The 26319-nt window shown below is 40.8% G+C and overlaps 1 protein-coding gene across 5 annotated transcripts; it reads right to left on the reverse strand.

The window, feature by feature from the left end:
• Positions 1-321: 321 nt before the first annotated feature.
• LOC106582868 (macrophage-stimulating protein receptor) lies at positions 322-25973 on the reverse strand. 5 transcript variants are annotated; one of them, XM_045705490.1, is made up of 23 exons: positions 25709-25969; positions 24265-24470; positions 22288-23608; positions 14152-14328; positions 13892-14014; positions 13616-13786; positions 13131-13291; positions 11456-11591; positions 11092-11228; positions 9589-9768; positions 9348-9447; positions 9022-9240; positions 8720-8863; positions 8269-8422; positions 7974-8063; positions 7577-7795; positions 7292-7372; positions 6851-7032; positions 6599-6708; positions 6239-6404; positions 5923-6059; positions 3258-3505; positions 322-2739 (listed from the first exon to the last, which is right to left on the reverse strand). In XM_045705490.1, exons 3-22 carry the CDS (start codon positions 23503-23505, stop codon positions 3274-3276), a joined length of 4137 nt encoding a protein of 1378 aa, XP_045561446.1. In that variant the 5' UTR covers positions 23506-23608; positions 24265-24470; positions 25709-25969; the 3' UTR covers positions 322-2739; positions 3258-3273. The 5 variants fall into 5 exon arrangements, with proteins under 5 accessions (XP_045561446.1, XP_045561447.1, XP_045561448.1 ...); XM_045705491.1 differs by having other exon boundaries at positions 24265-24466; positions 25709-25959; XM_045705492.1 differs by lacking the exon at positions 24265-24470 and having other exon boundaries at positions 7577-7792; positions 25709-25973.
• Positions 25974-26319: the final 346 nt, after the last annotated feature.

Genomic DNA, 26319 nt, shown 5'->3' on the forward strand with positions numbered 1-26319 from the left:
CCTCTGGTGGCATAGCATTCCACGATGGCATGGCTCTATCGATAACTGAGTGACGCATTAAATCTGTTTTTAGTTTGGGTACCATGAAGAAACACATAGTTGCGTGTCTGGTGGGGTATGTATGTCTGTTTGAAGTGTATGCAATTGGATTATACAAGTGGTTAGGCATTTTCAACACTCAAATGTTTCTTAACCTTTTACTGCAGCAAATCAAGGTCACACAGGGTGATTAGACAAATCTACTTTGAAACAAAAGTATGCACCTCACACACATGGTTATGGACTTAACAAAAAGAAGACACCTGTACTACGACAGAGTTTGCATCCCAATATTACACTTTATATACATCACAGAAGAGAAATATAACAAAACCATTTGACATAGAAACACCAGATTTTTTGGGGGGATAATCTGTATTAATTATGGAACTATGAATAACATTCCACCCATGAGGCCATTGACTGCAGGAACAGGCTACAAAGACTAGAAGAGAAGTACATTTCTCCTCAACCATGAAAGACTATTATGCATGTCGTTGATGTTAGTTCTGTGTGTGCAGTTAATGGCAAGGCGTGCTGTTTTGTTTTGAGCCAGCTGCAGCTTTTCTAGGTCTTTCTTTGCAGCACCTGACCATATTACTGGACAGTAATCAAGATGGGACAAGATCAAACACAGAACGTCTTTTTATAACAGACATACCTCTCCCCATCTTCACAACAACTTTGTCAATGTGACTTGACCATGATAACTGACCATCCAATGCTACTCCTAGGATCCGATGTTCAATGGTCACACCCTTTATGCACAACTCAAGTTGAGGTTTAAGTCTAAGAGAATGCTTTGAACCAAATACAATGCTTTTGGTTTTAGATGTATTTAAGACCCATTTATTAATAATTACCCATTCTGACACTGACTCTAACTCTTTGCATGCAGGCAGGCAGTGCGGTGAGAGAAAGAGCAGGCTCTTCATCCCCTCCTTCTGTAAAACCCAGGGTTCTGCCCTCCAAGGTACCCACACACATTTTTGACGATGTGCGCTTCTCTCAGAACGAATCAAAGTCCCCGTCATCTGGGAATTCACTTTTGTTCTTTGGTAGCTTGGAAATAAAGAAAACTTTATGATGATTATTTCCCTCTGGTTTTATTTGTCTTTGATTATTTTTGGGTGCAAGAAGCGGGATTATTTTACACAAAGTCAGCTTGTCTTTGGATGAGTGTTTTATGGTTGTTCTCCTCATGTATTCATTACAGAAACAACTCATGAGCTACTGACCACTGTGTGCAGTCTTAAAGATAGATATGCAATTTGAGAGTAAGGAAAGGATGTTATGCATATGGAATGTACACCAATACATGTTTTTCAGTGAGATGTCTCTATTTTACTTTATGGTGTTCAGAAAATGTGATTTACATTTTAAGTGTTGTGTTTTCGCCATGTTCTACAAATCTAGTAGAACACTGGCCTCTAGTGGAAGTCTTGCTCAATAACAGTCCTGACAACTCATGACAACTCATGAGAGTTTGCCAGTGACGTTTACACAAGTCTCATTTGTCTCTGTTACTGTAAGTGTACAGTAACAATGGATGAAGCCGCCACATGGGAAGAAGCTCATGTTAAAAAATAAATACTACTTAAATGACAGACGAAGAATCTAGAATAAATATTTCAATTTATTGCACTCTATCAAAAACACATTGTGCATGTGTAAAGGTGCAATTCAATTGTTCAATTCCTGAATAAAATGGGTATTACGCCACCTCCTGGTTGATTAGTGTGTTTACATTGTCTAATACACTCAGTGATAAAGGCATGGGATTCTGGTTAATCCACAGCAGATTTATGGAGAATTTCTGTGGGTGAGTTGAAAATTGAATGGTCCCGGGATAGAAATGTATAAAGTTGACATTACATCATAAAATCCAGCTTTTACATCATACATTAGCAATTTATGTTATGAGTAACTACTGTTGGCTTGGCATTAAATAAGACACTTTATTTGTTATTTGCGGAATCTCAGTTTTCCATGTGGGTTTTATGCTAGCTAAAATTCCCACTTTGACGTTGGTAGCTAACTCGAAAATGCATCTTCTTTAGGAGTGCTATTTATATCTCATGGACTACTGACCATTCATCCATACTGTGTGTGTCCCATCATTGCAGGTCATTTATGACAAATGTATATGTTTTATAAACTCATGAGCATCAGCCAGTTTAATAGCCTGGTTTTGTTAGCTTAGGAAAATATGTGGCACATTTTAGGTATATTATATTCCTTTGCCACAAATGTGACAATTTTTCTGGTTAATTTTATATATTTTGGATACTAAAATGGATGATAGTTTATTCTGATGTTGTAAATATGAGATTACACATGGAAACAATGTATTTATTTTATTATAGTAAATTAGGAATTATTAGAAATTGTTAAATCCACCATATGATCACAATGACTGATAGACATTTCAATAGTTTTTTTGTTAGTATATTATACAGCAGATTTATGAAGAATTGCTGTGTGTGCTATTTATATCCCGTCGACTACTGACCATTCATCCATACTGTGCATACTGTGCATCTTTGGAAATAAATGAACTATCCATCTATTGCTCGTTCCTGTGTTGACTCACTGACTTGAGGGACGGGACCAGGAAGGTCACGTTGGTGCCGTGACCCGGATCATCAATCAAGATTGGTGTTCCTCATCGAACTGGGAGCCGTCCTATCTTCTCAGAGTCTACAGGCAGCGAGAAGAAATGGAACAAGCTGTAACTTTGATGCACCACTGTCCACACATTGATGCAACACTGACCATTCATCCATACTGTGTGTGTCCCATCATTGCAGCTTTGAAAATAAATGAACTATCCATCCATTGCTCCTTCCTGTGTTGACTCACTGACTTGAGGGACGGGACCAGGAAGGTCACACATGAAATAAAAGCAACAATGACAGGTCACTGTTAAAACATTAGGGTCCGTTTTGTAAAAGTATGATCCAAATGATACAGTATAATTACTTCATCTCAAAAACAATTAAGAGAAAACATATGGACATTACATCCGCTCTTATAATACAAAAAACTTTGCCAGGTAGTATACTATAATGTGAGTGGGGGAGGAACTTTCAAGTCCCTTAGACTTTGTTAATTGCAACTGCTTCCTATCGACACTAGGTAGTACAAGATAATCAACAACCTTTAGTTAGACTTTTTGAGGTCCTTGTGCTCATAGCACCAAACCATACTACATGTACCTGTCCTGATGTGACATCAGGAGGACACTGAGCGTGTGTCTTCAATGTCTGAGGAATCACACTCGTCTGCGGACTCGGTGAGGGCGGGATAGGGACGTGGCTGGTCCAGGTTGACATAGGTGACCTTGAGGTTGATGTAGTGCTCCCCCTCGAGGCCAGACAGGATGGTCAGGACAGCAGACACCAGCGTGGCGAAGCTGGGCCTCACTTCTGGGTCTGGGTCCCAACACTGCAGCATGATGGCATACCTGGAGAGAGTTACATATAGCACTTACAGTTTTACTCAATCGCGTACAAGCATTTTTTGATCTGTGTTGAGACGTAACTATACAACTTACATTAAATTGCTTGTTAGTGGGTAGGTACTTAGTAAATACGTGTATATCCATTGCAACAACATTGTAATTACAGAGTTGGTTGTTAAAGATTTATATTGTAAGTACAATGTAACTAAAAGGGTTTTAAATAATGTTCTCCTGTCCCTTAATTTCTCCTAGTTATCTTATTGTCGGTAAAGGTTGTTTCATTCTAACTACATAGTAATTATAGAGGTTATACCCTACTGGGTTTCACTTTACATTGTAAGTTGTTAGCTCCTGGGTTGGTACATGAAAATTACAAGTATATCTTATGTAACTACATTGTTCTTACATTTCACTTTATTCAGTATACCCTTTGAGCCGGGTATGTATTGTAAGTAAATACATGTATTATTAAGTAAATACATTTATATTTAAATATGTACATGTATTGATCTACTGGGATTTTAAAAAGAGAGACTAACTTCCTGTTTTGTCTGCTTGGACTCGAGATAAATATGGTTGTGTTAATCTTTTTGCATGCAGTTTCTTTTGATTAATGTATTTGCAATTTTGACAGTATAATATATTTTTGATGAATGTATTTCTGTTTTGAGAAGGAAACTACATTTTGAAAATGCATTTACTGTTTTGCAAAAGGCCAGAGCATTTTGAAAATCGACAACATTGTTCCAAACAATTTTTTTTGTGCTTTCTTCTAGCAATAGGAGTACAAGTCCTACAAAATGCTTAACTGAAATAAAATAGTATTGCGCAGGCTCAGTACATAACATCTGTAATTACACATGTGGAATAACCTTTCAGCAAGTGGACGTGTAATTATACATGTGGAATAACCTTTCACCAAGTGGACGTGTAATTACACATTCCTTTATCAAATTGTGTAATAACTAATACTGCTACAACCCTACTACCATGCAATTATATAGTAATACCTATGTAACTACTACGTGGCCTTACAGGGGCAACTTAATGTAAATAGTTACCCAATGTGCTTTTTTTTTATCAGGAATAATATTACATTTGATATGTTCGAAATTGTTAAGTGAAATAGGCTAAAAAGGAGAGTAATTGCTCATAATTCTGCACCTTTGGATAGTTGTACTTTCAATTTTGATAATTTTTTATTTTATTTTTATTTTAACCTTTATTTAACTAGTCAAGTCAGTTAATAACAAAATCTTATATGACGGCCAAACCTGGGGCAATTGTGTGCCACCCTATGGGACTCCCAATCACGGCCGGTTGTGATACAGCCAGGAATCGAACCAGGGTCTGAAGTGACGCCTCTAGCACTGAGATGTAGTGCCTTAGACCGCTGCGCCACTCGGGAGATCATCATGATTTAGTGACTGCAAAGAAAATGTATTGATCTACTGGGATTTTAAAAAGAGAGACTAACTTTCTGTTTTGTCTGCTTGGACTCGAGAGATAAGTACGGTTGCGTTAATCTTTTTGCACGCAGTTTCTTTTGATTATATGAAAATCAACAACATTGTTCCAAAACATTGTCTTGAGAAAAACTGTAATGTGGTGCTTCCTTATAGCAATGGGAGTATAATTCCTACAAAATGCTTAACTGAAATAAAATAGTATTGTACAGGCTATGTACTCATTTCAATTTACAGACCGAAATTATTAAGCAAAAGCGATATGGAGGTGATTTATGGCTTTTACATATTTGAGATATTGAGACCAATGTTTGTTCCCACATGGAAAAGTCAGCCATTATGTTGCGTTCTTCTTCTCTACAGTTTTTTTCTCAATCGTTAATCTGTCTTTCAACACTTCCTATTTGTCACTGGGAGAGGGGACACATTAGATTAGACTGTAGAATTTATCATTGATATTGGGACGAGGACACAGGGAAAAACAAGTTGACGTTCATACGTAATCTCACTCCAGTGTGTGTGTGTGTGTGTGTGTGTGTGTGTGTGTGTGTGTGTGTGTGTGTGTGTGTGTTTTGTGTGTGTGTACTTGCGCATGTGAGGATATCTTTGAAGTGAAGCATAGTGGTGATCATTAACTCTCAGACTACATTGCTTAACCATATTCGGATATGACTGTGGTGGACATTTACGGGTTTAACACTGCAGGTTGACCTTTCCAACATCCTTTAATTACTGGCTAGACTTTCCTGTTCCTCTTTGTTGCAACTGAAGAGGTGGGAAATTCATACTCCATAACTTTCTGATTTGTTTTAAGCATCTCTGTTACAATATAACACTATTTACTATAGACATATTTATTTACTTTGAACAGGGCTTTTCTTCTTCTTTTTAGTTCTAATATGAGGAATTTTCAACAAAATGAAATGTCACTAGACTATCATTACCACTACTTACAAAGGGTCAGGACAGAACTGTGGTTGGGGGAGTCTCCTGCCCTTCAGTAGGTAATGTGTGATGTCATAGGGGTCCACCTCTGGGTAGGGGCTTGCTCCTCTCGTTAACATCTCCCACATCAACACCCCAAAGGACCACTGCAGAGGGGCATGATGGGAAACTTAGCTTGGTGAGAAAAGATTTGGGGGTAATATAAAGTTGCTCTTATTACTGTGTATAAACACTATAATTATTCAAGTAACAACAATGTCAGTCCTAATTCCACAAATGCTGCCTAATTCTTATTGTGTTATCAGAAAGTAAGTCCTTTACTTACTACGTCTGACTTGGCAGTGAATTTCTGTGTCTGGAGGCTCTCGATGGCCATCCACTTGACTGGTAACTTAGCCTTCCTGTGGTCCTGAATGCTGTAGTACTCCTTATCAAACACATCCCTGGCCATGCCGAAGTCTGCCACCTTCACTGTGTACGACTCATCCAGCCTGCACAGACAATAACAAGGGCAGACAGAAGGGCCCCAGATTGGTGATCTGTGAAAGCAAGCCTGCAACTATGGTACAGAAGCATTACTAAGTAAAATATAATCCGTTTGCTTATGTCAGGTCTAATGTATAGTTTAAATTGGCGACTAGCCCCAGTTACAGAGAACTGAACTGATTGCTCAACCCTGACTTACATGCAGTTGCGTGCTGCAAGGTCTCTGTGCACAAATTTCATATGTGCTAAGTACTCCATCCCCTTGGCAACCTGAAGCCCAAAGCCAATCAGGTCCTTCACTGTGGGGTTCTACAGGAAGAATCAATACCACACAAGAATAATGTCTGTCACATAAGCCTTGAGACACACTGTATCATTGAGGTGTTAAGGGGATCCCTTGTATGCTGATCAAAGTGAACAGGTGGTAGTTATTGTTTTGTCGCGTCCTTACCCTTTTCTCACAGCGTATGAAGTGGCGGAGGTCCCCGTGTTTCATATAAGGTAGTACCACCAGGGGGAGCCCCTCCTGGGGCAACAGGATGCCCAGCAGAGAGAGAACGTTGGTGTGATGGAACCCCTTCATCAGGATGCCCTCCTTCAGAAACTGCTCTACCTCATCTACATCTGTTATCCCTGATATGACACACACACACGCATGTACGTACGCAGGGCATACACACACATATTAACGTAAAAACTGCTTATGAACAGTCAACATTTACAGATAAAGCTTAAAAACCCTAAACAAACCACATTTAACCGAGTTTGCATGTTCAATTATCCCCACAAACGAGCAGGGTTGTTCCATGTTCACCCAGTTGGTCACATGTACAGGTGACTAATGCTCAGTCCACCTGGTTCAGCTCTAGAACATTGTGAAGGAGATACTCACTGTTCAATGACTTGACAGCACAATGGATTTCTCTGTTGTTGTAGTCTGTGAAGTAGCCATGGTAAACTGTGCCAAAATGACCTGAGGGAGATAAGAGAACATTATAATTGGAATGAGATGGGTTTAAGTCCCTATTATTTAAAATGGCCAATTTGATTTACTTGGTATAATAACAGAGACTAAAAGGTATGGGAGTAGTAGCCTATGTGCATTTGATTGTTGTCTAAAAAACACAATTAAAAAGCACTCTATGTATAGTGCTGTACACACTATAATGAGACTGACCCTTGCCAATGATCTGGCAATGCTGGACAATGAGCATGTCTGCTGGGATCAGCACATCCTTCACCTCTTCCAGGAGCTCTGGTCTAAAGCTGGAGATGGAGATCTTCTCAGAGGGCAGGAGGGGGGTGAGTGTGGGGTCCATTCTGCCTGCAGGGAAGGCCAGGTTGGGGAACACCACTGGGCTTCCCAGAGCTGAACTTGGCCTCTGAGGCAGGACTACTAGAGTGGAAAAGGGCAAGGTCAGTAGAGTTCCTTCAGTATTTGTAGATAATGCACATACATCAGTATGTGTAGATAATGTACATACATCATATGTGTAGATTTCAACTACTGTTGTTGAAACCAAAGAATAGAAACTGATCGAGACACAATATATTTTAGCCAATTAGAGTCTCACCTCTTCTGTAGTCAGCTACAGATGACAGTTCCACACTACTGCTGTTGGAGCGGTTGTGGTTTTGGGCCAAACGGGTCTCCACCTGAGAGTCTGGAAATGTCACAAGAGTTTTCAATCGTAAACCACGGGAGTAGGAAAATGCATCAAAAGTCAGCAAGACAATGTTAGCTACCACTGTCACTGTGCATGGCTGTAGATGTCCTACGTTAAACCAGTTGCATAAGACATCCTCATTACCAGTCATGAGGTTGTGTAAGATGACCTGATCAAAGTCCAGACAGACAGGGAACCCCACCTTTCTTCTGCTTCCTCAGGTGCTTCATGACTACAAAGGCCAGCACGGCTCCCGCCACCAGGGCCCCCAGTATCCCCAGTACGATGCCCACCATGTAGTGGTTACTGACCAGGACCACTGTCCCAACGTTGTGAACCTGCCCATTGATGGAGATCTGGGGAAGGAGAGACAGTGGGTGGGTCTTGATTGATTGATTTTATTTCCTCGTTTCAAAAAAACACATTCACACATAGATACAGACATGTTTTTTTTTTGTCAGCTTTTGACATCCTTTTTAAACGAAGTTATGGTCGGCATGGTCACACACTACTGCCAGAGACTGCTGTCTTGTTTTCCTGTAATTTCACCACACATGTAGGGAAAACAACCAAGTACAGCCCAATAGAAGGATGTTTATTGTTAACATACTCTAATGTTGAATGCACAACATAGTGTCCAGTAACCAACAAACCTTCACAGGCAGTCCTTCACTGATGGTTACGTTTCTGGGGATCCTGCAGGTGATTTCATTGTCCAGGACTTTCGCGTCACAATCCACTCCTCCCACTGTCATAGTGATTGTCATGCAGGAACTCACAAGGTTCAGTTTCTGGTGCTGTGATGGAGAAGAAAATGAGACTTCTGAGTTTTCCTCCTTGAAAATGTTTAAACAATACGTAAGCAATATAAAACGATATTCCTACTCCTTCTGACAGTAAGTAGCAGTCAAATAGACATTAATAAGGTGTGTTGTTACGGCACTGTTGCACTTACATGCAGTGACACTTCATCTTGTCCATGGTACAGCCTAAGTACATGGCCCTCAGTTTCAAAGGGTATGGGCTCGCCATAGGGGTGGTAGGAGAACTCTCCATTCCACAGTCCAACAGCTCCATCCATATCAAAGGAGAGCTCCCCTTCCTCTGTTTCTTCCCGGGGGAGAGCAGGAGTTATGCACTCCATCCGTGTAGGCAAAGACTTGCCTTTGCACACCTGGAGGGAATTATAAAAGAGTTGTATGCATCTGATTACATGAAACGTTTTTTTTATCTCTATCATGTATCATGTATGTGGTTGTATAATATTTTATTGGCCCGTACTCTGATGACAGGCTTCAGGTGGCCCTCATTGGGCTTAAAGCGGATGATGGTCCTGTAAACAGAGTCCAAGTTCTTCCCTTCAATGATTATCTTTGACCCCCTGGAGTCGACAGAGAAAAACAATGGAGAGTGGAGCGAGTGACAATAACAGATTCTACAGAAACCCACCAGCGGGGCTTAGATCTATCCTCTATCCTTTTATTTTGGTTGAGATGGTGACAGATTGTAAAGGCTGGCCTACCTGTCGAAACTGCAGTCTGGGAGGACGGCTGTGACCTCTGGGTTCTCTTTGTAGTAGAAGACCTTGGTGGTGAGGACAGGGGACTTGTCTATGAACACACTGAGGGGGACGTCCCTCACCTCCGCGATGGGCTGAGACAGACAGATGATGGAGGACATGTTCCCTCTGGATGCTGTGACACTGGAGGCAGGTGAAGTAGGGAGGAAGTCCAGGGTTAGTATACTCCTACAGGTCATACTGTAGGACTTATGGTCACCTCACTCTACATGTGGCTTTATGTGTTTATCACCCCACATTATCACCCCACAACATGAAAAAGTTGAACAGACTATTTAGAAGATATGTATATTTTGAAAAGAAAAAAGGATACACCACACTGAGTTAGTCATCACAACTACTAGTTCTTCATTCACTCCCTGTAATTGAAAGGTTTAAAAATATATATATAAAAAATAATAAATATATATATAATAAAGTAGTCCAAGCACAATCAGATTGCGATCAGTTTGCGTTTACTGTACACACAAATGCTGGGACAAGCATGGGGCTCACACAGGTAAATAGTCAATAGTAAATGTCATACAGGCAGGTATTTTAGAAGTACAGGTTAGAGGAAACAGGCTTTGGGTGAAAACATCACAGGAGAGCCATAATGACATAACCAGTAACTGGATCGTTCCACGAAATGAGTGCCTTTGCGTCCTTTGATAGTTGAATTAGACATTTTGCACCAAAATTGAAATTGAAATGAAACGCCTGTTATATTCAACTAAGTGCCCTTTAATATAGACCACATGGAAAATTCAATAAATGTGATTTTTTTTTTATTTGAATAAAGACTGAATAAAGGCTAAATATTTGAATAAAGGCTAAAGGGCAAAATCATAATTGTAAAGCCATAGTTATTTGGTTTCTTTGACAAAGTAATTTCTGAAGATTATTATTTATTTCATGTGATTAATGATTCATTTGATTAGTGATTTGTCCCATTTTTTAAGGTCAACCATGTTGACTATTCCATTTTAAATATGATTTTCAAAAGAAACATTGAACATATAATAGTCAAATCAAAGTGTAAAAGCAGGTGAGCTGATTTGTCCATTTTCTGGTGTTTTGTGGTGGAAAACATAGTTGGCCAAGCATAACAAGTCAACCCTGTTCACCATAGAAAGACAGGCTAGAAATGTTTTAACAATTACATTTTTGGGGTGAAGCTTGCATTCAATTATCCCTCCCTGTTGCACATAACAAGCTTCCATTTCCCCTATCACAAGCGGCTGATTTAAGATAAAATTGTCAACCCTGTTACTTTATTTGGCATTGAATAAGCCCTTATTATAGTAATTTTGTTATTTAACCTCTTGAGATGGAAAAACTTGTTTTTTATTCAGTTGAACATGCGCTTTATGACAATGTAAAACATTTGTGAAATCAACAGTTTTTTTCACTAAGTTACACATCTCAAAATGCACCGAATTGATGTAATGACCCAACTACATCCACCTGGTGATTGGGCAGGGATCTCCATTCAGAGTGACCCTCCTGTTCTTCCCAGCGTCCAGGTGAGGCCCAGTCACAGTAATCAGAGTTCCCCCAATACGAGGCCCGTAGTTGGGCTGGATTTCTGTGATGTTGGGAATCTGCCAGAGGGAGCAAAATGTTACCAATTGAATCCTAAAGCCATTCATAAAGTACCCCTGAAAGAGTGATGGTGACTTTGTACAACAGAGGATACTTCCAAACTCACTTGATATTTACAGTATGTCTCTGTTACATGCAATAATACATCTTATTATTAACAGAGACATAATCAAATGAGTCACCCAACTGAAACTAGGTAGTGCAATCAATTGCAGATTCAAATTACCACAAAGGTAAATCCTGGCATTTCTGATTTCCCGTCGATGGAGTAGCGGCCCTCCACCTTCTCCTCATGCACCTCCACAGTGATGTTAACTGATTTGGACAGCTCAGTGGGCCCAGAGTGGATCTTACACACCAGGCTAAGAAGCGGCACAACAACAGTGTCAAACTAACATAAAATAAAAAAGATGAAGCAGAAATCACCATGCGACGTCAACCCGTTTCAGTTAAGTTAACATCTACAGGATGGCCCATACTAGTTGAGTAAAACCTACATACTGTACATACTGTACATATAATACACATATATGTCAATATGACTAATACGATCCACTGTGTATCTCAAATCAAATAAAAACTTTCACATGCACCGAATACAACAGGTGTAGACTTAACCGTGGAATGCTTACTTACAATCCCTTTCCCAACAATGCAGAGTTAAAAAGTAAGAAAAATGTGCACAAAATCAAAAGGAAATAGTAACATAATAAAATAACAATAGCAAGACTATATACAAGGTGCACCGGTACTGAGTCAATGTGCAGGGGTACGAGGTACTCGAGGTAATTTAGGTAATATGTACATGTAGCTAGGGGTAAAAGTCATTAGGCAATCTGGATAGACAATAAACAGAGTAGCAGCAGCGTATGTGAAGAGTGTGAAAGTGTGTCTGTGTGAGTGTGTGTGTGTGGTCAATATGCATGTGTTTTGTGTGTGTGAGCGTATGTAGTGTGTGTGTGTGTGCGTGCGTGCGTGCATGCGTGCGTGTTGGCGTCTCAGTGTTGTATGTGTGAGTGTGTGGTTAGAGTCCGGGGAGTGTGCATAGAGCCGGTGCAAGAGAGTTAGTGCAAATAAAAAGGTGGTCAATGCAAATAGTCCGGGTAGCCGTTTGATTAACTATTCAGCAGTCTTGGCACTCTGGTACCACTTGCCGTGCAGTAGCAGAGAGAACAGTCTGTGACTTGGGTTGCTGGAGTCTTTGAGAATTGTTAGGGCCTTCCTCTGACACCGCCTGGTATAGAGGTTGTGGATGGCAGGGAGCTTGGCCCCAGTAATGTACAAGGCCGTAAACACTGCCTTCTGTAGCGCTTTACGGTCGGATGCCAAGCAGTTGCAATACCAAGCGGTGATGCAGCCAGTCAAGATGCTCTCAATGGTGCAGCTGTAGAACTTTTTGATAATCTGAGGGCCCATGCCAAATCTTTTCAGCCTGCTTAGGGGGGAAAAGCGTTGTCGTACCCTCTTCACGACTGTGTTGGTGTGTTTGGACAATGAGCGGTCCTTAGCGATGTGGACACCGAGGAACTTGCAGCTCTTGACCCGCTCCACTATAGCCCCATCGATGTGAATAGGGGCGTGCTCTGCCCTCCGTTTCCTGTAGTCTACAATCAGCTCCTTTGTCTTGCTGACATTAAGGGAGAGGTTGTTGTCCTGGCGCACTGCCAGGTTTCTGACCTCCTCCCTATAGGCTGTCTTATCATTGTCGGTGATCAGGCCTACCACCATCGTGTCGTCGGCAAACTTAATGACAGTGTTGGAGTTGTGCGCAGCTACGCAGTCATGGGTGAACAGGGAGTATAGGAGGGCACTAAGCATGCACCCCTGAGGGGCCCCCGTGTTGAGGGTCAGCGTGGTGGATGTGTTGTTGCCGACCCTCTGTCTTTGTGAGTGGTACTCACTGTGTGTTGTTGCTCTTCAGTGGCAGCACGGCGCAGGCTGTCTGTCCCAGTCTCACCAGGTGGGTTCTGGAGCTGATGGCAGGTCTCAGGGGAGACTGAAACTCCCAGCCACACAGAGTCAGCTCTGATTGACCATCAGGCGGAGCTGTCTTAGGGAAGAACTTGGCCAAACAGGAACAAACAGATTCAGCATATGAACTTTCAATCCCAACCTATCATCATCATCACAACATACAAATACTATACAAAGTCATGGTCATGTTATGGTTATGCCCAGGTAATCTGTGACTATGGACAATCTCAAACATATCTTTATGATAACCATACATGCATATGACTAATGGCATTTCTTTGAATTCATCAACACATTATTCCACATAGAACCTAGCCAGCAGTAAGATCCATTGTATGGTAGGGTAGCTAATTGCTCCAATCCAAACCTCCCTGCCCAAAACAAACACATCCCTCTCCACAGTTCTTCTCACCTCGGTAATACCAGGGGGGCAAGACTCGTTCCGCCAGCGGCCACTGCATTCCTCCTCCCAGGAACACTCTCCAGAGCACCAGCCACAGACCATAAACTCAGGGGCTATCAGGCACATGGCACAGGTCATGAAGTGCTGGCAGCCTGGCCCCCTCTGAGGCACCTGGATCACCTGCCAGCCAAAGAGAGCGATTTGATTAACTTTGATTCAATCAAAGAGTCACTTTGATCGCTGTGTTTGCTAACTGTAACTGATTTTGAACTGGCTTTTCCAAACCTTGTCTCCAACCACAAACAGTAGAGATTCTGACGAATACACAGCAGCAATTGAGGAGACTCTCTGGTTCTCTACCAAGGTGTAATTGGCAAAGATAATAGGGCTTGATCTTCTCAAAACAAGCTGCCAAAAAGACAGAGCAGATCGTTAATAATCTATCGAAGAAGAGCAGAACTATAGTATGTTCACACTTTTCATTTAACTGGATTAGATCATATGGATCAGGATCACACTGTATTGTGAGCTGTCCCCCTCCATACCTGGAGGAGCCGTCCAGTGGAGGTGCCAATGTGTGCCACGGTCTTGTTCTCTATGGTGGTGACAAGCAGGGAGGTAAGCAGAATGTCATTCATCTGCCTGTTGAAGAGGTCCACTCTGTAATAGGGCTTAGACACCATGGTGGGGTGGTCCCTGCAGGTGGCTTTGTTCTCCATGCTCTGGTCACAGGGAGATAGGGCATAGTAAATAGGGAGATGATGTACGTTCTCTGAGTAGGGCCAGGAGTTTTTTCTGATCACGAGCCTAGAGCATGAAAAATAATTGTGCCCTAGTTATAGCGCACAACAAGCTCCCAGAGTGTTTTCTGGTCAAGATTAATCAGAATAATTGGGCTGCAAACCAAGGACTCATAGGGGCATGTGTAAATAAATCGACTTGTGCTATTCAAATAACATATTCAAAACTACTTACACAATACATAGATAACACTAAATTACCAAAAGCAGAAAAAGTATTATCTTGATCCATGTACAATGTGTTCACAGTTTGTTTTTAAAAAAATCTCTCTAGCTACAACCTGTTAAAGTGCAATAGTAAATGTAGGGTATTATACTTGTATCTGGTACTTGACATCAGGCCTTGAGGCACTATAGCCTACTGCTGTTGTTTCGTAAACAGATGTTCTAGGAACAAGGAACTGGGTGAGCAGCTTACCTGATGCCAAGTGAAAAAGGAATGAAAAGGTTTTAAAGCAAATGCACCCTAGCTTGTGTAATGCTTTTATAAGGGAACACTTTGAGAACACACTGACCAATGAGTTCCTCCACAGCTCTGATAGTATTATATCAGCTATAGGCTGTGCAACTTTATTGACTGATTTTTCCCACCTTCCTCATGGGACCAGAAAACCTTTGTTCTGCTTCAGCTTCCTGAATGAACCACAATGGCGTCTGACCTCAGATGCCAAAGACCCATGGTGATTCATAGCTCTCGCTACTATATTATATTTATCATACTGACGTGGTACAAAGAAACTCCATCTAAAAGAGGTACAAATAACATGTTAAAGAAACATAATCAATTGTCTCAGGTCTCAAGTTCCAACAGTCATTGTCATGAATATGCACAAAAACTAGAAAACAAGGATATAACCAAGGAACAGTATGTGATTATTAGTTCAGGTTCAACAGAACTGTTAGTACTATTTGGGAATCAGAATCTGTACTACTGATACAGATGCCAAAATGGAATATGCCTTATCAGTGTATTTTTCTGACTGTCTATATGTATATGTTTTCTCCCACAATACTGTACTAAAAAAAGGTTGGCGAAGGAGGATTTGTTTCCATGGTTTCATAACATCTGGGCATGCTGGAGGTAGACAGTGTGGCAAAGAACAGACAACAATAAGCACTCAATGCCACGAGCCAGTAAAAGTACACATAAATAGGCTTCAAATTATACAATAATTATATAGACAATGACACTCATGAGAGGTGTAGTTGTTCTTCTGAGAAGCAGGGTTATTGGTAGCAGCTGTGAGCTAATGTTGGAGAGGGAGGGACCCAGATTTCAGATTCCTGTAAATTCCAGCTGGCAGGCCACTCCTGTCCTGAATTGTGAAAACACAAAGAAACAGCCAAGTACTGTGAAACAATAATCCCTCTCGGAGTCACGTTCACTGTGGTTACGTTGGTCGTATTGGTGTACGGATGTAAAAATCCCTCAAAATCTGCTGTTGATGTCAATTCAAATTAGACCCCCTAAAGAATCTCAGAACCAGAGATCTGTATAGGTCAGGGAATATTTGGGGAGTCAAATGTGATCTCATAGTAGTAACACTCACTGGCACGTTTTTATTTGCTATTTGCTGAGTAAATAAAAAATGTAAAAAGAACAGTCAAAAATGTAAATGGTCGTTATGGCAGACTTGTTAAATTTCACAGTATTAAAACATGTTCATTCCCAGATAAATGAGGCATACAATTCATTTGACTGACAATAAAACATTGCCAAAGGCACAGAAATGTATTCAAAGACGCATATCCGGAAACAAGTTTAAAAGCGAACTAACTTCCAAATACGTTCGCCTCTGTCCAAAATCATGTTCTTTTTCAGCTGTTTTCTTTTGTTGGCAAAATGTTGTGTCCTTATTCCATAAAGCAGTTTTCCATCCCACAAAAAAAGCTTCCAAACAAATGGATTGCTCTCTAGAGGAGTCAAGAGCCAGTGAACGCTATTGGTTGCTACAGGAATCATGTTACAACTGTGTCATGGCCTTGTCTATCCTGAACCTGATAAAAAGGATAACAGCCTAATTAGATTTCAAAGACACTGCTTGGCTTACTGCTAAATATACATGTAAACTGACAACTAAAGAATTTTGATTAAGCCTAAATCACAGTTTCCTTTTTTATGGATATGTCATCTGGATCATGTGAGATATCGAGGATGTGTGCATAGTGGATTGACTACCCAAGGCAGAGAAGAAAAATAACTTGAACACACTATAAAGTCTCTGCTTTGGACTGGGCAATACAGAAACATTTTGTGGAGCAATTGCATTATGACTCCAATAGATTTCTCTGTGCCTAGATAGCTGTTTACACATGAAAATACAGATTTTTGTTGTTGTGATTAGTGATTGCTGTCGGAATCAAAATAACTCCTTGCTTTCAACCCTCCTCTGCTCCTGTGTAAACCAAATTGAGCAGGTTGAGACAACCTATTGCGTGACTAAATACAGACCATTAAACTCTGACACGCTTGCTTTTGTTTAACATCCTTGTCATGTCCATGCACTTACTGTAAGAGAAAACATCATCCTAGACTTACCACGCACAAGAAATTCCATTGGCTCTTACTATACCTAGCCTACAGTGGCGGTCGGTGTCATTTCAGATGAGGGAGGACGATTATTTTTGGGGAGCATGGCCTTCTTTCTATTGCAGCATACTGGATGACTGTCATTCATACTCCATTCACCCAGTTCAATGTAACATCGATAGGTTTAGGCTACTACATGCTACTTCAATTTTGCCTATTCCCATCATGAGGTTGTGACAAACGAGCCTATGAATTAAAGTTTACAGTGTAGGTTGAGAGAAATTTGAGTAATCGAGGTGACAGACATTGACACATTCAATACTGCCTTGCACAATCTTGCCTGCATCTAGCTGCTCTAGGATATAATCCTTAGTCCAACAGTTGCAAACAAGAGTTTCTATTGGACAAATTAATGTATGTTTATCCCCGTTTCCTTCCGTTTGCTTCCATTTAAGAAACTTTTTCCAACAGAATTGGCAGAGTGAATCACACGCAAATACAGTTCACTTTCATAGCAGCCACATACAAATAGCATGATTCCTTTTATCATTGGGATAATTCCTTCTCACATCTACGCGCTCTGTCTACGCGCTCTCCTCCTCTCACCTATCCCCTTCGCTTGTGGACTTCAGTGCACAACACATCAGCTATCTGTGACATGGCAAAAAAAACTTTCCAAGCCAAACCTTCATATAATAACCTCTAACCCCTACACACAGCCTACATCGTTGTCACCATATTAGCTAACATAGCTACTAGAACTAATGTGTTAGTAAAGCCGCTACAATCATGCAGTACAGTGTACAGTTTGCAAGCAGTTTAGCAGTTACAATACATCGGCGGGCCCCAGTGACAATGCATTAAAGTTAAGCTTAACTTGACTTGGAAAAATTCCAGTGTCGGATAGCCATAGCCAGCTAGGTAGCATAGCATCCCTCTCTGTTTGAGCCAGGTGTTTGAGTAGGCTAAACCAGCTAGCTGCATTTGCTAGCTAAGAAAGTGAAAGTGAAAATACGAAATACAGCTAGCTCTCTCTCTCTCTCTCTCTCTCTCTCTCTTGCTTCTCCTTCATTTTTGAAGAAATGAATTTGTTCAAAACTGTTCAACTATTGTCTTTCTCTCTCTTTGAGTCAACTACTCACCACATGTTATGCACTGCAGTGCTAGCTGGCTGTAGCTTATGCTTTCTGTACTATATTAATTATCTGATCCTTTCATTGGGTGGGCAAGAGCTCTGATAGGTTGGAGGACATCCTCCGGAAGTTGTTATCACTACTGTGTAAGGTTATGGAAGAGGGCGAGAACCACGAGCCTCCTAGGTTTTGTATTGAAGTCAGTGTACACAGAGGAGGATGGAAACTAGCTGTCCTCTGGCTACACCATGGTGCTACCCTACGGAGTGCTATTGAGGCTACTGTATACCATCATTGCAAAACAGTGTGTTTTAATCAATTATTTGGTAACGTGAGTATATTTAGGATATCTAAAAAGGACATATTTTTTAATGTTTCACTATTTTTATTTTTATGAAATTCACTGAGGAGGCTGGTCCTCCCATTCCTCCTCTGAGCAGCCTCCACTGATACACAGGAATGAGAGTCATTGAAATAATCTGTTTTCCTGCCGAAAGAGTAGTACAGGATGTTCCATGGCTCCTCTGGAGAGTCCACTTCTTCCTGGTTGGAAAATAGCTCACACCTGTCTCCTGGTGCACTCATTATCCTTCACACTGTTCCATACTTTTGTACAGTTGTTTTTTTATTTTATCACTGGATCACCCACTCTCGCTGAGTCCACAGACATCCAAGTCTCCATTTTACCAGTCCAGCCAGACATGTACATCTAGGCTCAGGGCCGGTCCGTCCTAGTCAAGACAAATAAGTTGCCGCCCCTACTAGAATAGTCCCAGTAAGCAAAATGACATTGAAAAGATATCTAAAATACGTATTTTTACAGATATTAAAGTTGGGTTCACTTTAGGTTCTGAATGAATATGAAAAGACGTGTTTTCCAGACGTTGAAATCAGGTTCATTTTCAGTTCAGAATGAAAGTTGAAAATACGTATTTTCCCTACATTGAAAATACGTATTTTCCCTACATTGAGATCAGATTCAATGAAAGTTGCAAATATCTATCTTTTCGGACGTTGAAAATACGTATTTTCCGGATGTTGAAATCAGGTTCATTTTTGGTTCTCAATTAAAGCTGAAAAGACACCATTTATAGACATCTATGTTTGGGCCAAATCAAGGCTGGTCCAGACGGACAAAATCTGAACGAAACGTCCGTGGATGTAGAAATCAAGGCCGGTCCGGGCTGCACCGAAAAAAGACATCCAGAAGTATTTTAGGAATGCCGATCTATGTGGTAAGCCTACCATTTGTGACCGACCGTCTCGATTCGGTCTTATGTAGTACATTTTTAAAAGGTGTTGACTGACTAAATAAAAGCAGGGCATCCTACCGGAGAATTTTAGAACTTGGACACTGTCTCATTGACCTAACGTTATATCCTAATTTGACTTTGGTGCAGGTCATGTTGTTCTTCACATTATCTTCTATGGTAAACTCACACTATATCAAATTAAATCTAAGTTTATTTGTCATATGCACAGGATACAGAAGGTGTAAACGGTTACTTGCATAGTGGAGTCTTTTGTTTAGACATGTAGCTAGCTTAACAATGAACCATAATCCCAACTCATAACATCACTACCCTGCATGAATCTGCTGGTAGCTAAAGCTAACCAACTAGCTTGGTTCAATGTGAGCTAGCTAGCTAACTAACATTAGGCTATAACTAGAAATTCAAATGGCTCTGAGATACGAAAAATATTACTACACAGATCATACACGTAACATTAGCTAGCGAGCCAGCCAGTTAACATTAGCTAGCTAGCTAACAGTACGCTTTAACTTGCAATGAAAATGACTTTCTGACAAAATTAGGAACATATAATATCTGATAATGTAGCTAGCTAGACCATTTTACCTGTATACATGGATGAACGCTTCTCCCTCTCTGTCATGGATGCTATGGTTGCCCTTAGTTTGAAGATGTCATCTGGAGACAGGTGTTTTATGCAACAGCCTTCTTCTATGTGTTCTCTTTTCGACTCCCTCCGCAAATTCATAGCGGCAGATATGAGACACTTCTCTGTGGTAGAGAATGCGGGGTTCAGAAACATGTTTAAAGTGGTCGAGCCGCACTTCACTATTCCTTCCTGTACACATTTTGCCCAGACATTAATACCTGCCTTACACAAAAAACAAAATAACATTTTGAGAGCGAGTTGTCAGAAACGTGGTCTGTTGCTCTAACCACAGACAGTTGGACATCTAGAGCTACCTTACTGTAACGGCTAATTTCATTACGGCAGAGTGGGAGATAAAAAGCCATGTCCTTCAAACACGTCCCCTTGAGAGTAGTCACACCAGTGTAAACTTGGGGGAAGAGCGATGGGAAGTAGTTGCAGTGTGAAAGTTGGAGAAGGATAATGTAATGATTCCTGTGACCACTGACAACACTAGAAATATTGTAAATGCAGTTGCGCTAGCTGGATTGGGGCCACAGATAGGATGCTTTGCTCACGTTATTAATCTAGCATTTCAAAAAGCTATGTCGATGAATCCAATCTCTCGCCTCCTAGCAAAGATCAGGAAGGTGGTATCCTTCGTTCATAAACCACACATGTGCAGATCTTTTCAAGACAAAACAGGAGATGCTGGAGCTGCCAAACCACAAACTAATCCAAGATGTCCCTACTTGATGGAATTCAAGCCATGACATGTTTGAGAGATACCTTGATCAGAAAGTTGAGGTGTATTCTACACTAACTGATCAAGTTGTGAGGAAGAATGTCAAAGATATTGTGACTTTGTCTGAAAATGACATAAAACTAGCAGAGGAAGTTATCAAAGTGTGCAAACCTCTCAAAACAGTCACAACACTGATATGCACTGAGAGCATTCCATCAGTTTCCATGGTCCTGCCTATGAAAACAATGATCCTGAAATCAATGGTGGCATCTGATGAAGATGAACCCGCAGTAAGGGATGTCAAGACTGCTATCAGAGTTAACCTGGAGCCTAGATATGCTGACCTTGGTGACCAAGACTTCTTACACAAGAGCACCGCTTTGGACCCCCGGTTCAAATCCCTGCTGCACCTGGATAAACTCACAGCAGAGATTGTGACCAATATACAACAGGTATTGTATTTATTTTGTTAATGTGACATTTATTTTATTAATTAGTGATTTAACAATTCATTATAAAGTAATAATTGTAATTGTCATAATAGTGTCTGATATATATTTCTAACAACAAATCATATTTTTAAAGCCACTTCAGAGATTTTCATCTAATTTAATTCTGCAGGGTCAAGCCACAGATACCACAGGAGCCAACCGCTCTCCAGAGACGACAGACGACAGGGGTTCTCCTCCAGAAAATAAGTCTGCCATGGCTGAGCTTTTTGGGGAGTTGTTCACGACCCAGGAGCAGGGAACCAAGTCAAAGGTCAAGGTCATAGAGGAGGAGGTGACCTCAAACAGGGAAGTGGACCTTATTCCTCTGGATGCTGATCCACTTACATGGTGGAAAACCAAAGAGTTAATATACCCTCATGTTGCCATGTTAGCAAGGCGCTACCTGGCTGTGCCTGGGACCTCTGTCCCTAGCGAGAGTGTATTCTCCACAGCGGCTGACATTGTCACAGTAAGCCGATCTGTGCTCACTACAGATAATGTGGATAGACTAATCTTCTTAAATAAAAACTAGAAAATCTGATTTTATTTTTTTCAAGTAACCAGTCTCAAGTGGTCCTATTTTGTTTAAAGCACTGCTATGTGACTACATTTTGATATATGCTGCTGGACTAAGCACTCTTGTTGAAGTTCTGTTTTAAATGACTGTATTATTTCATGTTATAAGGCAGGCACTGCTGTTTTTAGTTGTCCCTTTGTTTCCATATCCTCCTGGGAATTCAAGCTACCCATGTTTACTATTATAATAAATGGAAAATCTAAATACAAATTACATATTTCTCAGGCATTTATTTTGTTGATGTATCGAAACCGTACCGAACCGTGACATTACAGTACAGTATCGTACCGAACCGTGAGTTTTGTGAACCGTTTCACCCCTATTAAGTAGCCAAACTAACTAACGTTTACCCAGTCTGTCACAAATATTAGAGTGAAGTAAGGGAATAACTCTCATGCTATCTATGCATTGTGAAGACAACCTGAACAGACTATGTACGCATAATGTATATAACACAATTTACCAACACCTCTCTGGATCAACCTGTGTGAGTGAGTGTTGAGTTGGTGGGCTGGTGAACTCACCTCATGAGGACAGCTCTCGCAGGCCTGGAAGTGGCAAAGTCCCCGGGACAGCTGCTCTGGGCCAGACTTACAGCAGTCATCCACCCCGTCATCGATGGCCTTGTTCACATTGTCCATTGGAAAGGCACAGAGGGCCGAGTCATGCTCTGTGACCCCATTGTCATCTGTGACAGCGAACACTCCATAGAGGATGTCATCCTCTTCCTCTGCTCCAAGTTCATCCGCCAGCTCTCTGCCTGCCTTCCCAAAGTGGGCTGCCTGCACCACGTTGTACACCACATCCTTAAAGGCCTCACTCCCGCTTACCGTGTTCCTTCTCCTCCGTTTGGGTTCAAACCGGCACTCCAGAACCACCTCCCGGTACCTCCTCATCTCCCACTCATTCCTCGGCAGGCGGCCCAGCCGCGTCTGAAACGGGGAGAACTCTTGGTCAGGGCTCTCTCTCTGGACAGACAGGAAGTAGACAAACTCCTGGGTGAAGAAGCTGTAGACATACTCAATGTTGTAGGTCCTGCGCAGGCTAGGCAGAACGGTCAGTCCCCGCACGTCATTGTAAAAACCGTCTTCTGACGCCAATGGTCGGCGCACTGATATGGACTTCCTGTCATATCTCTGTGTCACTCTATCATTTACAGTGGAAGCCACAAAAAAGTATACAGTCTGTCCCTCCTCCACCATGGTGACTTTGGTGCCCAGCGGGCTGGCAAGACAGTCAGGACAATAGGCAGCAGAGTTAGATTCTTTTCTGAATAAACATTTTGATGAATTCTTATTGGGTGGTTGTCCATCTGTCTTAAGTTGGTGGAAATGGCATACACCATATTGAGAACTCCCACAAGAGTATAAATACATAAAGAATGTATCCAACAACAATACCTCATTGTCAGTGTTCTCTAGGAAGTTGGGATCCTTGTCAACGTCACACAAATCACAAATCTTACACTCAGGGCTGCCCACTGGGCCTGTAGGAAGCTCCCACACTTTCTCGAAAGTCATGTTCACAGCCTCGATCACATTCTGAGATGCCACATACACTTCCTGGTACATTGAGTTGGTCACTATGTTTTGGATGGGGCTCTTTGTTTGGAAGAAGGGCATGGTGTAGACCACAGAGAAGTTGACAGGGCTAGGGGTTGTAGAGGGGCAGGTGTCCAATGTGGAGGTCAAGACAGTCTGGAGCCAGACACATGTCAACCACTGTGTGACCCAGTGGACCATCTCCACTCTCAGATGCAGAGAGAAGGGGGGACTGATGTCCTTGCGTTACCTCCAGGTCTGATTGTTGGACAATGTCATCCTTATTGAGACCAGCTGCAGATCTCTGAGGAAAATAAAAATTATAAATGATTAAAGTGGTCCTGACTGTCCACAAGATTGCAATCAATATGATTCCTAAGCTATAAACATAATGGGATTCTATCTAAAATAACGTAGAGTATAGTACTTTCTGGTCGAGACAAGTATGAGAGAGACAGTGATGAAGAGATGTGGTCATAAGGAAGCAATGTTAAAAGCTTCCGCTGTCTCATAGTAAACAACAGCCTAATAGGAAATGTTTAGATACCGGTTGCCAAAGAGAGCTGTGTTGGTATTACACAGTATGCATCTGTTAAACCTCTTCCATAATGACATACAAAAGCCTTTTTTTAATTAACAATCTGAAGTATTTCAAAGTGCCTGAAAATGTCATGATCTGTCCTTTGAGCTTGAAAATGCATTGCTAAAGCACAACCTAATAATGTAAAAGCCCTAGTAGTGTGGAAGCATCTACCCCAAATTGTGCCATGTTCTCATACAAAGCAGGTAAAAGTCTGTCTTTCCAGTGCAATACAGATCAATAATCCAGACATCTTCTAATGCAAGAGAATATCAATTTCCCTAGAAGCTTTAATTTCCCTAGAGGTCTTTACGCTCGAATGATGAATGGGTTAAACACATTCTAATTGCTAATCAATACTGAGCCATAACATGACATACATGTAGCTACTGCTGAAGTTGACCAGAGCACTCCATGTCCCGGGAAGTTGACCAGAGCACTCCATGTCCCAGACATTGTGCATTTGCATTGAGCCACATCCCCTGGGTTGATGATTAACCGGACATATCACAGCCAGGTTACAGGTAGCACTCAGGGACCTGGGCCTCTCTACTTTGCATTCCTGTCACAACCACTACATGCCTTTCTGGGAAAAAGATGCACACGGACTGATGGTCATACAATACGTGCCTCTTAAGTCCCACATGAAAAGCGGGACTTCTCAAAAATGAGTTGTAGAATTTCAACAACAGAAGCATTATAATGCGGCTATATAACAGTCTTCAAGATACAGTAAAAAAAATACCTATAATAAAGTTATTAGCCATTAGAAAAGTTGGAAATCTTAATTTTTATATATATAATATATTTTATATATATAATATATATATATACACACAGTATACGCAACATCAATAATTCATAGAATAGCATTGGCATACATGTTACATTTTAACACCTGCAAATTCATGTCAAACAAACATAGGTTTAGTGTTTAAAAGCAGCAGGGACATGGGTGTAAGGACTGAGTGACTTTCTTCATGCTCATGGTTAATAAACCAAAGGTTGGAAATTTAGTTTCCATTCATTGCCATTTACAGGTAGGCATGCAACGCATTGCAATCTGGTCTTGGTCATTGAAAAGTCACAAATAGCATTATCTTCATTCAGGTGCTTTCTACAAAGGTCATTTGAAGAGTAGAGCATTTCAATATGTATCAATGAATAGAGTGTTCAGTAGTTCTGAACAAACCCATGATTTGTCTCTGCAGCTTGGTCTACTGTCTGAGCCTGTGAACATGTCCAATAGCGCTAATGCATGTTTTAGCTATCCAAAACTACAGAGACGTGATTAATAGGTTTATAATTCCCACAGACACCCTGTTAAACATGGAATAACGCAATATGAGTTTATCTGGCTTGCAGGAAATGCCATGTGTATATCATATTGAAGCAGTTATGATAAGGTACACAATTCCTCATAAATCCAGGTCGACACATACGGTCGTAATCAATACACTGATAATATATAATTTTGGGATTTCAGCAACTATCAACCAAATCCAAAGACTGACAAAAACAACAAACCGAATAGATATTCTGTCATTCGAGTGGAGTAGATATAAACAGAATATAGAATACCATATAAACAGAAAGAATGGAGTAGACACGTTTGAAGCACGCCTTGTAGGAAATGTTTCAGATTATTAAATCAATCCGTGTTCACAATATACATTTTAATCCACTATAAAGTTTAATATATTCGATGATGTCTAAAAATCACAATATAGTTTTTAGGTGAGAACCACAAAGAACGAATAAACTCAGAACTCGCTGCAAAATGATGTGATGCATGTTACTAAACCATAACTTTTCGCTACTTACCTGTTTGAGGTAATGCACAAACGTCACGAATCTCAGATTTGTCCTCTTGACAGCATAATTGACAATCCCTTGACCACGCGCGGACTTCGAAAAGTTTTCCCTTCGCCAATATTTATTTTAATGGAGAATTTGCTGTATGCGTAGCCTACGCTAGTTTTCAAACAATGATAACAGTTTTTATTTCCAGGCGAAAGGTGAATCATAGACTGCTGTGCACCAGATGGTTTGCAGTACTCCTCAAGCTAGCGCACGCATTCACCTCCTCTTTGCGCGTGATACAGCGTGCCAACTTCCAAGTGCATAAAATGACAGTGAAGAAGAAAATGCAGCTTGCCACTTCACTTAAAACATTTATTTCCAATTTCATTATTCTAAGATAGTAATTGTCATTTTTGCCAGTTCTTGCTGGATATATTTGTTGTGGGACATTTTGGTTGAACATAAATGGTTATAAGCCTACTGTACTTTGTTTCGGTCTTGTTGTTTGAATAATGAAAATCTTACAAAAAAAAGAAACAAATTCTATACGATTTCTTTTTATTTTACATAATAGTTTGTTACACTCCAGATACAAACGAACAACAATTTACAGACACACAAACAATGACTAC

The sequence above is a fragment of the Salmo salar genome, chromosome ssa22, assembly GCF_905237065.1.
Source record: "Salmo salar chromosome ssa22, Ssal_v3.1, whole genome shotgun sequence".
NCBI classification, from domain to species: Eukaryota; Metazoa; Chordata; class Actinopteri; order Salmoniformes; family Salmonidae; genus Salmo; species Salmo salar.